The sequence below is a fragment of the Oncorhynchus masou genome, chromosome 19 (genome assembly GCF_036934945.1).
Source record: "Oncorhynchus masou masou isolate Uvic2021 chromosome 19, UVic_Omas_1.1, whole genome shotgun sequence".
Classification (NCBI taxonomy): domain Eukaryota; kingdom Metazoa; phylum Chordata; class Actinopteri; order Salmoniformes; family Salmonidae; genus Oncorhynchus; species Oncorhynchus masou.
In genome coordinates this window covers 30856890-30869581 of record NC_088230.1, presented here as the reverse complement: position 1 = coordinate 30869581, position 12692 = coordinate 30856890, and the positions used below count along the sequence as shown (strand labels likewise).

Here is a 12692-nt window from a genome sequence, read left to right as displayed (position 1 = left end):
TTGGATCAGCCTGTAGTGTGGTTTTCCACTTTAATTTTGAGTGTGACTCCAAATCCAGACCTCCATGGGTTGATAAATTTGATTTCCATTGATAATTTCTGTGTGTCAACACATTCAACGATGTAAAGAAAAAATTATTTAATAATAATATTTCATTCATTCAGCTCTAGGATGTGTTATTTTAGTGTTCCCTTTATTTTTTTGAGCAGTGTATTTTACTCAAATGTTTTACTTTTACACAGTGCAATATTTCAGTAGCCCTGAAGGAGATGCTGTTGCAGCCAAAAACCAAATGAGTGTTTCCAATGGCCTAGGAGTCATACAATAAATATGAGAAAGAAACTGAATTATTTCTTAATATGAGGGATTATACAGCCTGACACAAACTTGTTCAAAAGCCAGAAAAATAAGGAATTTATAAAAACTTTTACAACACACTCTCTTAACTATCAAAACGTACTCTCCTTCACAGAACAATATTAAGATATATTAATATTAAGATATTTCACTGCATCATCAGATTTGTATCCATCAGATAATTAATAACCTTACAATCTTATGGAATTCCATCATATACATTCTGATGTAACTTTCTTCAACAAACATGCCCACCCTTAAGTTGAATGAAATCCTATGGCCTAAATATAAACTACAGCAGACAAAAATGACGTCATTGCTAGCGTGTCTCTGGAGAGAAGTTTACTGTAATTTCCACAGTCCTTGGTTATGATACTGGCATGCCCAGTGCTGTAAAGCCAGTGGGTAAAATCCTCACCTCCCTCCTAATGGAACATCTAAAACTATATCAGCATCCGTCACTATTATTATGGGTGGCAGGTTGCCTCGCGGTTAAGAGCATTGGGCCATTAATCGAAAGGTCGCTGTTTTGAATCCCCAAGCCGACTAGGTGATAAATCTGTCGATGTGCCCTTTAGCAGGGAACTTAAGTCTAATTGCTCCTGTAAGTTGCTCTGGATAAGAGTGTCTGCTAAATGACTAAAATGTCAATGTAAAATGTATTACAACAACCAACTTTCAGCATGAAACACACTGTGATCCATCGGTGTAGTTGTGTAGAATATTATCCGTGTAATTGATATATGGGTTCAATTCTTGCATGCAAGGTCATGAACTGCTGTTCCTGGTACACACACTATTTCATGGGGCTGGATTTAAAAGCATTTGTAATTTTAAACATCTTCACTGGAGCGTTTAAACAGAGTATCGAGTGTAGTGTCCTTTATGTAGTTGGAGATGAAAATAGTGGAGAGTTGTTGTACTGTGGTGTAGGCCTAGCTAGCTCAATGTTAGGCTTTCAATTGAGGGACTATGAGGTCATTAGAGGTATTTGTTTATAATTATCAATTCTCTGTTATACGTAGTAGCCATAAAGATGACTGATATTAATATCCCAACTTCCCTGTGATTTACAAGAACAGTCTGATGTTACTCTTTGTCATATAAATGGGAAACCCGTTGGCACATAGGGGAATGGAGATCCATTGATTAGATATTGATGGTCCTGCTGCTGGCAATTGTTCCCTTGATTTCTCTATTGCTTTTCCAATTAAAACTTTCCATTCATTTCATTTTAGGTACTATTCCGAGATACAAAGTGGAGTTTAGTTACTAAACTCAGCAAAAAAAGAAATGTCCTCTCAGTGTCAACTGCATTTATTTTCAGCAAACTTAACATGTGTAAATATTTGTATGAACATAAGATTCAACAACAGAAACATAAACTGAACAAGTTCCACAGACATGTGACTAACATAAATTGAATAATGTGTCCCTGAACAAAGGGGGGGAGGGTCAAAATCAATAGTAACAGTCAGTATCTTGTGTGGCCACCAGCTGCATTAAGTACTGCAGTGCATCTCCTCCTCATGGACTGCACCAGATTTGCCAGTTCTTGCTGTGAGATGTTACTCCACTCTTCCAACAAGGCACCTGCAAGTTCCCGGACATTTCTGGGGGGAATGGCCCTAGCCCTCACCCTCCGATCCAACAGGTCCCAGACGTGCTCAATGGGATTGAGATCCGGGCTCCTCGCTGGCCATGGCAGAACACTGACATTCCTGTCTTGCAGGAAATCACGCACAGAACGAGCTGTATGGCTGGTTGCATTGTCATGCTGGAGGGTCATGTCAGGATGAGCCTGCAGGAAGGGTACCACATGAGGGAGGAGGATGTCTTCCCTGCAACGCACAGCGTTGAGATTGCCTGCAATGACAACAAGAATCAGTCCGATGATGCTGTAACACACTGCCCCAGACCATGACGGACACTCCACCTCCAAATCGATCCCACTCCAGAGTACATGCCTCGGTGTAACGCTCATTCCTTCGATGATAAACGTGAATCCGACCATCACCCCTGGTGAGACAAAACCGCGACTCGTCAGAGAAGAGCACTTTTTGCCAATCCTGTCTGGTCCAGGGACGGTGGGTTTGTGCCCATAGACGACGTTGTTGATGGTGATGTCTGGTGAGGACCTGCCTCACAACAGGCCTACAAGCCCTCAGTCCAGCCTCTCTCAGCCTATTGCGGACAGTCTGAGCACTGATGGAGGGACTGTGCATTCCTGGTGTAACTCGGGCAGTTGTTGTTGCCATCCTGTACCAGTCCCGCAGGTGTGATGTTTGGATGTACCGATGCTGTGCAGGTGTTGTTACACATGGTCTGCCACTGCGAGGACAATCAGCTGTCTCTCCTTTCTCCCTGTAGCACTGTCTTACGCGTCTCATAGTACAAACATTGCAATTTGTTGCCCTGGCCACATCTGCAGTTCTCATGCCTCCTTGCCTTATGCCTAAGGCACGTTCACGCAGGTGAGTAGGGACCCTGGGCATCTTTCTTTTGGTGTTTTTCAGTCAGTAGAAAGACATCTTTAGTGTCCTAATTTTTCATAACTGTGACCTTAATTGCCTACCGTCTGTAATCGGATTGTGTCTTAACGACCGTTCCACAGGTGCATGTTCATGAATTGTTTATGGTTCATTGAACAAGCATGGCAAACAGTGTTGAAACTCTTTACAATGAAGATCTGTTTATTTATTTGGATTTTTACGAATTATCTTTGAAAGACAGGGTCCTGAAAAAGGGACGTTTCATTTTTTTGCTGAGTTGAGGTTTTGGTTTAAATCAACCTGGAAATGCACAGTTGCACTAATCTATGTATTATTGCAGAGATTATGCCGTGTAATGTTACATACTTTAGTTTGTTTCCTACCAATTTACTTTTGTTGATGAATTTATCTAGGACTGAGATAAGATTGGACAGTCCCTACCAAAAAAGTGTCCTCTACTTTGCCTGTTACATGGGGGAAAACCCCATTATTGGAACATTTAAGATCGTAGTATCCGAAGGCAGACTTCCTCAATTTGGAACAAGACCCAATAGCTTTCTTTAAACTTGTTTTAACCATGAAAACCATGTTTTCTGCCAATCCTTCAGGAAGAATGAAATCATACATGATTATATATGGAAAAAGGAGAAAGGAAGAAATGTTTATATGAAAGAGATCCAGTGGGTACAGAACGTAAACAAAGGGTCCAGCAACAGAACTTAAGTAATTGCAAATGAAAAAAAAGCAACCCTTTGAGAACCCCCCCCAACAAGATCGTTATGTTACACAAAAGAGCCCAGCTGTCCTTGGAGGGGGTCAGGGGGAAAGGAAAGAAAGAAAATTATATGTCTCCAATGGTTGTTCCAATGCTGTCATCTGTGGAGACCCTCCCAGGCTCCCACCAAATAAAGCACAGTAATGTCACAGCCATCTGAACACAGCATCATTTAAGTTTTATTGGCCAGTGTGTGTCTCCTATAAAAATTGAATACTACTTGGATATACAGTACCAGTCAACATTTTGGACACACCTACTCATTCAAGTTTTTTTTTAAATTTGTACTATGTTCTATATTGTAGAATAATAGTGAAGACATCAAAACTATGAAATAACACATACTGTATGGAATAATGTAGTAACCAACCGTTTTAACAAATCTAAATATATTTTAGATTCTTCAAAGTAGCAACCCTTTGCGTTGATGACAGCTTTGCACACTCTTGGAATTCTCTCAACCAGCTTCACCTGGAATGCTTTTCCAACAGTCTTGAAGGAGTTACCAACATATGCTGAGCACTGCGGAGCAACTCATCCCAAACCATCTCAATTGGGTTGAGGTCGGGTGATCGTGAAGGCCAGGTCAACTGATGCAACACTCCATAACTCTCCTTCTTGGTCAAATAGCCCTTACATAACCTGGAGGTGTTTTGGGTCATTGTCCTGTTGAAAAACAAATGACAGTCCCACTAAGCGCAAACCCGATGGGATGGCGTATCGCTGCAGAATGTTATGGTAGCCATGCTGGTTAAGTGTGCCTTGAAATCTAAATAAATCAGTGACAGTGTCACCAGCAAAGCAGCCCCACACCATCACACCTCCTCCTCCATGCTTCACGGTGGGAACCACACTTCCATTCACCTATTCTGCGTCTCACAAAGACACGGCGGTTGGAACCAAAAATCTCAAATTTGCTTGTGTTACTTGGCCCAAGCACTTCTCCTCTTATTATTGGTGTCCTTTAGTGGTGGTTTCTTTGAAGCAAATGAACCAGGAGGGCCTGATTCACACAGTCTCCTCTGAACAGTTGATGTTGAGATGTGTCTGTTACTTGAACTCTGTGAAGCATTTATTTGGGCTGCAATTTCTGAGGCTGATAATTTATTTTACCTTTATTTATCTAGGCAAGTCAGTCAAGAACAAATTCCGATTTTCAATGATGGCCTAGGAACAGTGGGTTAACTGCCTGTTCAAGGGCAGAATGACACCTTGTCACCTTCTGGTTGCTAGTCCAACGCTCTAACCACTAGGCTACCCTGCCGCCCCAACTCTAATGAACTTACCCTCTGCAGCAGAAGTAACTCTGGGACTCCCTTTCCTGTGGCGGTCCTCATGAGAGCCAGTTTCATCATAGTGCTTGATGGTTTTTGCGACTGCACTTATAGAAACTTTTAAAGTTCTTGACATTTTACAGATTGACTGACTTAAAGTAATGGACTGTCGTTTATCTTTGTTTTTTGAGCTGTTGCCATAATACAGACTTTGTCTTTTGACAAATAGGGCTATCTTCTATATATCACCCCTACTTTGTCACAACACAACTGATTGGCTCAAACGCATTAAGGAAAGAAATTCCACAAATTAACAAGGCACACCTGTTAATTGAAATGCATTCCAGGTGACTACCTCATGAATCTGGTTGAGAGAATGCCAAGAGTGTGCAAAGCTGTCTTCAAGGCAAAGGGTGGCTACTTTGAAGAATCTCAAATATAAAATACTTTTTGGTTACGACATGATTGCATATGTGTCATTTCATAGTTTTGATGTCTTCTGTTTTATTCTACAATGTAGAAAATAGTAAAAATAAAGAAAAACCCTTGAATGAGTATGTGTGTCCAAACTGTTGACTGGTACTGTACGTAGTTACTAAATTGTAATAACAATGTTTTCTGTGGACATATGACTAGTTGACCCCCAAGAATCATTTCACACATTATACACGTGGATATTTGTACTTTTTAAAGATGTGAATAAAAATGTCTTATAGTTCTCAAAAACTAGATTACTGAGAATTAAACAGCTGAAAATAGGTCCCACCCATCACCTGTGTGTTGATTCAAAGGCTATTTTAACATGGTACTGTAAAGGTCGAGCACCAAAAACATCAATAAAACACTGGTTTGTTGAGACACTGACAAAGACATATCAAGATATCTTATTAATTAACTGAGCGCCTTCTCAAACATTCACTGTGCAACTAATTTTTGTTGCTTTCAATTGAATTCCTTTCACCTTCCTCTAATCTGGCTGTGGAATCTAAGAAGTGTGCTACAAAAGTCCCCCTCATGTTTTTCATGTGTAATTTTTTTCATCCATCCTCCACTGCACTGTTTTTTAGACAAAGTAGCTTAAAAATTACAGCGTAATATCCTGACAGTTCTCTTGATAGAAACATCGCAAAATAATCAATTTTAGAAACACACACTTGCTATCTTATCTCCCTGGTTTAAACCAAATAATGGAGTCAGAGAATAGAAGGGGACAGAATTGTGTGTCATTATTGTTCTAAACCACTAAGCTGACCACCGTCACATTTAGCAGGCCTACCAGTGCTTCCAGTCAATTGTGTGTGGTTGGGTTGTGATGGAAAGCAGTCTCCCAGCCTACCTGTTCGCCCAGTCCCCCCATATTACAACAGTGCCTTTGTGTTCTGTCCTCATGTCATCCGCTTGTGCTGTAACTCTAATTTCCAATATATATTTACTGTATTATTTATTATAATAGCTTTCCATACCACCTAACCCATTTCTGCATCAGAGGTAGTTTGTGTTGTCCTGAATTGTGATAATATTTATCCAAAACAAGGCTGTGAGAGTGTGTAAATATGCAGGTTGTGGGTTAACTGCTGCTATCAATAAGCTATAGCTGCATTACATAAGTGGATTGCTTTGTGACCCTGAACAACACCAGACCCATAAGTCAGGGGTGAGAGATCCTTTTCACATTTTAATGTCCCTGTAATGGTGACCTTAAAATTCCAGCGTTAATTTTTTATATGATGATCCATTATGAAATTTCCCATGTGGGACAGAAAATTATGCAAAAAGTCAAATAATTAGGTTTTCCCATGTGCATTTACAGTTTACATCCACAGCAACAGGCCATACAAATACAATTCCATTGGCAGTAGGCTATACACATTCTAATCAGATCTTTATTATTTAAAAACATAAAACAATATAAACTGACAAACTTGAAACTAAGACAAAATATTGCACTATGGGTATCTTTTTTTAAACTCCACCATATACAGTATGTGAAATAATAGCATTCATGCTTTACAGTGCTGCAGTGGTATCCCGGTCATGTTAATGCAATGATGCACACGGCAGGATGAACAGCCTTCTAAAAACATTAGGAGAGCATCATAGCAAACAAACAATCATGGAAATGTTCCTTACAAGCCAGAATGTTGAATAAATTAAGTTGGAATTTATTCTACCAGTTGTCTGTGTGGTTGGTCCTTCAGCTGCTTGGAATTTGAGGCAAATAGCTAGACTTTTTAGAGTGCTGATACTGAAGTTGAAATTTCTATCACCTGGCACATGTACAAAACCATGTAAACACCAGTTATCATGCATACATCACGTGCATGTACTTCGGTCTTGTGCACATGCCTTTGTTCATGAGCAAACATATTGATTGACACACACAGACCTGCGTTTTGAAGTTGGTTTAATAATACGTCCCTGTGGATATTTTGTCTCAAATGTCGACCAGCTAAAGGACCAACACCACTCACAATCGGCAGATTAAGTTGAAATATAAAATGTACTCAACATTCGTGACAGACAAGGGAAGTGTAGGTTTTTGTCCATGTAAATGTGCGTGGAGTTTAAGGCATCACCACGTTTCGTGACTAACTGGTTGCATGTCAACAAGCCTTGGCACCCGACACTCAAGTAGGCTCCTTGGAACAATATCCTCAAAGGCTACAGCATCATTTCAGGTAGCATCCGGAATGCTTGGCCAATGAATTTATTCAGTAAATTAGAATCGCATGGAGTGTCAGTTGTTGGCTACTTGTATTAGAGTATGTATTCGCGTCAATTGAGGGATCAGGTAAATAGATCAAGATGATCCACAATCTGAGGATTATTACATTTCTCATGGCTACCGGCTCAAAAGAAAGTCTTTAGCCTAATGGGAGACAGACTTGGTCATGCATCTTTTCAAGCACAATGACAACAGGTCTTGGTGGTGTTGGCAGCCGTACATTAACGTAAGAGACATTATTGCTCACGTTAGCTGTTCATTCACAACAACAGACAACAGTTCACACAACCGCTGGAGGGTTTTGATCTCTTCTGTAAAGAAGCACGTGTCGCAGTGTCGAACACCTCCCGAATACCATCCTTCGTTTTCGCAGAACACTCCAAATAGTCATATGCACCAATGCGCATGGCCATGGCGCGCCCGTCCTCTGTTTTCACTGGTTCCTGTTTCATTCTGGACAGCTCGCTCCTAACATTCTCGTCGTTGCGCAAGTCTCTTTTGTTGGCAACTAAAATAATGGGCACGTTGGGACAAAAGTGCTTTACCTCTGGCACCCATTTCTCGGGGATGTTTTCGAGGGAGTCCGGGCTGTCCACGGAAAAGCACATCAGGATGACATCAGTGTCCGGATAGGATAGCGGGCGAAGGCGATCGTAGTCCTCTTGTCCAGCCGTGTCCCACAGTGCTAGTTGGACTTGCTTGGTGTCCACTTCAATATCGGCCACATAGTTGTCAAATACAGTTGGCACATAGACCTCAGGAAACTCGTCTTTGCTGAACACAATCAGCAAGCAGGTCTTTCCACAGGCGCCGTCGCCGACTACGACCAGCTTTTTTCGTATCTCTGCCATTTGCTTCTCTTAACCGATACTTTCCCTTGATCCTAACTGTTAAACAAATATGACGTATAAACTGTCTGTGTTAGCTAAGAAGTCAAATTATGGTACGAGCCTGGTTAAACTTCCCTGAACGTAGCCGTCTGCTTTTCTCCGCTGGATTCGATATTTCTCAACTATTTGCTCCCTGTCCAGCCACTGAAGCGCTTCCTTTATAAAGAGCATGGGTGCTTTCCTAATATAGCAATCCAATCGGAAGTAGGGCGGTGAGATCATTATTTCGAAAGAAGGAGGTGATTGGATCCTAGACCTGCTTTGTCGGTAGAGGAGGGTCGTACCACGAGGATCATGTCTCGCCCAGACACTGACCTGGGATCAGCTCTATAAAATCAGAGCTCAACTAATTTGGCAATATGATTTTGGGATATTTCATACACCACAAAACAATGTTTCAATAAATGTTTCATAATTCATTATCACATAATTTAATTTATGAAAAATCATTTGACATGGGCATATGCCACTAGTTTATCCTTCTGTCAAACACACAGGTACTGTCCTAAACTGTAGACTACAATAGGCTATAGTACCGTGGCCAGAAAAGGCTTCGACCATACTGATACTAAAATATTTCAACTGGTCATCAACTCCCAAGATAACAATTCCATAGGCCACGTTTTTTGTTCAGGGCCTTAGCACAGGCAGATCTATGCTCCTCACAATCCCCCTCTCTCATTTACATAGAGATAGAAGCATAGGAACGTGTGTCTTCGTCGATTTTAGTTACACATATAGAATTATAACAATCATGAAAAATATTGATCAGCATTTACTGAAACGACTCCCTAGAATACTTTTATTGATACGGATAAATCATGCATATGCTACCACATGTCAACAATTGAGAATTTTTGAGTGGGTATTATTTTATATTGTATTATAATTGAAAATAGCGGGTTTAATTGACGTACTATGCGCGGGTCTAATTAATGTACAATATGCATAATAGGCTGCAGAGAGGGCACTAGCGTGATATAGTCAAACTCGTATATATTGCATGTTCAATCCCAAAGCATTAAAACACCGATCTCCACAGATACAAAACAATATACATTTATACCCCTGACATTTTGTACAAGCATCGCTCTTCTACCGAAAAGACAGCGCGTGAGTATCTTCTAAATGTCTATAATGCGATGTTGTACGTATTCTCATTATTTTAAACGTGGATTATTGCCGTGGTCGTTGAGAATTTCCCCCTTTTGTTTAGCGGGTAAGGCCCCTCTGGAACTTGGAGGGGGGCCATGTTGTTAGTGAGTGTGTAGTTACCCAGCAGCAATGGTGTTTTGTTAATGCAGCTCACCAGACGGCATTTGTATGGTTCACTCGGTTAAAAACGTTTGATTACAACTGTTCAGCGGCGTGTGAACAACGGAGAGCTATGTTTTTATTGTATGCACTTATTTAACTACAATAGCTAGCTAGTAATTTTTTGGGAGTATTTTATTTATTTTTATTATCAAACTGAAAAGGTAAGAGGCCTTCCTTAATCTGCCTAGCTAGCCATGGTAGCATCAACAAATCTAGTTATCTGACTAGCTCGTTAAATTAGTTACTTTTAACAAATGCAACATTGACGCTGGATTTACAGGTGAACTGTTAACGCTAGCTAGCTAACTTGGCTTCTGTCAGTATAGCTAGCTAACAAACGTCAGGTAGCTACCGCTAATGATAGCTAGCTAACGTAGTTCACGAACGGTTGTTTTTCCAGTGAACTTGCCCGTTGTCCGGAACAGAGAAATCGTTAACTATCTCTATGTTATGTTGCCAGGAAACGTAAATTGGCGAATGTATACATTTTGCATGATAACTAACATTCAGACAAGTTTTTTTTTTTAACTAGCCAAACTAATCAAACGAAGTACAGTACGTTATCTAGCTAGCTACATGCTGCCTGTAATATGTCGAAACACACACCCGACACCGAAGAGTTGAGCATTCGGTGGGCAGACATTCATTGTTCGATTGGCTACGCTAACAAGTTATTTAGCAAGCTAGCTAATTTAGCTAGGCTAGATGGAGAGCTAGTTAACGTTATCCATCTAACGTTGCCTAACATTGTTTTGATTATTATCAAGAGATTGGTTTCCACTGTCTATAGCTAGCTAGTTAAATTTGACCATGTTAGCGATTGATTTTACCTAGTTTGGCTAAGAAGGCCAAATTGCGTATTACACGGACTTTCGGACACTGAATATTTATTAGTTTATGTTAGCTAGCTAGCTAGCTAGCAACGAGCTCAAGTGTATTAATGTAATAGCTAGCTACTTAACTAGCAAGCTAGGTAGCCAAGTCAAAGGAAGGGCAGGTAACGTCCCCAGAGAAGATTGTTACCTTAGATTGACACTAGCTGCTAGTGCTTTATGCTGAAGTTCTACCGACCTTTCAGTGTGTCAATTTACAAATGTTATTGTAACTTATGAAACAAAGCAAGGAAACTCTCTGTTAGGGACCAAAGAAAGACTGTATACATGTGTGTGGTTGGTTCAATAAGCATGCATGGGGGATCCCTAATAAATACAAATACATTCGATATCAGAAACCTCAGGTTAATGTATATACATTACGTTTGATAAGTGCTATCCATATGCAATGTAAAGCAACTCTACTCACACATGTTCTGTTATTTCCCCCTCCAAAGGTTTCCCCGTGGAATGAGTGTTCCATGCAGCATCCTAGGTATGAATGACGTGGCCTGGCAGGAGACACGAGGCGGGATGCTGCACACAAACGGTGCTCCTGAAGCCGGAGGCGTCAGAGTTCACGGAGGGGGATCCCTGGCTGCCATGGGGGTTGCAGGTCAGGGTCCCGGAGGGCCACACCGTCTGCAGGGACCCAACCCCATCCCAGGCACCCCACAGCCTCCACTAAGTGGGCGCTCTCAGGATGATGCCACTGTGGGCTACTTCTTCCAGAGGCAGCCTGGGGAGCAGCTGGGAGGTTGCACCTCCAGCAAGCACCGTTGGCCCACTGGAGACGGCAACCACGTTGACCAGGTACAATGGTTTTGCCAGAGCCAAACTACTTGGCTACAAGCTTCCTGTTTGATAATAAAATATTTGAATGAAGCAGATCTTATACTTTCTAGAAACTACTTTACCACAAGAGACCCTTGCCGTTTCAGTCCAGAGCATGACATAAATTGCACCAGCCAAAGATTTCCCACTCTTTAGAAAGCTACACTTGCTTCTGTTTCATAGAAATCACTTTCAACAAATATTAATTGTAGAAAGCATTAGCCTGTCAAATATCCTAGTGGTTCATTCTAATTTTCAAAGTTGCACGTGAAAGTTTGAAGGATATGTTCCATTCCCAGTAAACACCCAGCCTGTTGATGACAACAACTAACTTGAAGTATGTGTCTGTGTAAAGAGGGAGGGGGGGGGGTCTCTGTCAGTGATCTCTATCTAAGGTTCGAATTCAGATTTGTAACTCATCCTGTGCTTTAACAACTCATACAGTAGTAGGATTTTTATTACTTTTTAGTGAACATGGTAATTTATTTAGACTCGTATCTTTGTTGTATAGGACAACCTCGCAAGTGTGGCTGGAGTTTGCATACATTTGTGTTGTATCAATTTGTGTTCCTCCAATTTCAATATGATGTCCAGAACTAGCTGGAGGATACCATTTTTGCCAGGTTGAATTGTGTATGTGCTCTGACTGAAGCCAAATTATTCTTTTTATCAGGTTCGAACTGTGGATGAGATGAACTATGGTTTTCAAGCCCTTGCTTTGGAGTCCAGGGGCATGGGTGAGGTAGGTTGAGATCCACCACAACATCTCACATTTCCTCCCTTTAAAACTAGGATAGATTCTGTGCTACATCTTCCATTGAAGTTTCCCACGGTGACCCAGAATGTTGAGAATGTCCAAGTAGCCATTTTGCCTTCTCTTTACAGCTTCTGCCAGCAAAAAAACTGTGGGATTCGGATGACTTGTCCAAGGATGGAAGGAAAGGGATGCTCCTTGGAGAGGAATGGCGGGAGAATGCATGGGGATCTTCTCGTGAGTGGTTTTCTATGCCTCTGCTTGTTTGTCTGTTTGTTTAACCCTCGGGGCTTTTTGAGAACCAATTTTATTTTTATCAACCCCTTGGCTCCCCCATATGCATACATTCTTCGAGGCACTATGCAGAAATCGCTCCTCAATTTCCTGGCTGCTAAAATTCTA

General features: G+C 41.1%; 2 protein-coding genes across 11 annotated transcripts in view; one reads left to right on the top strand and one right to left on the bottom strand.

Moving 5' to 3' along the window:
- Positions 1-6763: 6763 nt before the first annotated feature.
- On the bottom strand, positions 6764-8679 carry LOC135506163 (rho-related GTP-binding protein RhoB-like). Its single transcript, XM_064925639.1, has one exon. It carries the CDS (start codon positions 8472-8474, stop codon positions 7884-7886), a length of 591 nt encoding a protein of 196 aa, XP_064781711.1. The 5' UTR covers positions 8475-8679; the 3' UTR covers positions 6764-7883.
- Positions 8680-9517: 838 nt separating this feature from the next.
- The window catches only part of LOC135506162 (pumilio homolog 2-like), a 29528-nt gene continuing 26353 nt past the window's right edge, over positions 9518-12692 (top strand). For 9 of the 10 annotated variants that reach the window (XM_064925634.1, XM_064925632.1, XM_064925638.1 and 6 more), the window contains exons 1-4: positions 9763-9991; positions 11161-11515; positions 12210-12278; positions 12422-12527. In XM_064925634.1, coding sequence (XP_064781706.1) covers positions 11174-11515; positions 12210-12278; positions 12422-12527 — 517 coding nt within the window. In that variant the 5' untranslated portion in view covers positions 9763-9991; positions 11161-11173. Of the gene's footprint in view, positions 9627-9762; positions 9992-11160; positions 11516-12209; positions 12279-12421; positions 12528-12692 lie in introns of those variants that run through there. The other variant, XM_064925629.1, reaches the window with a different exon arrangement.

Coding starts and splice junctions, on each gene's coding strand:
- LOC135506163 (XM_064925639.1), bottom strand. CDS start 8,474: ATGGCAGAGATACGAAAAAAGCTGGTCGTAGTCGGCGACGGCGCCTGT.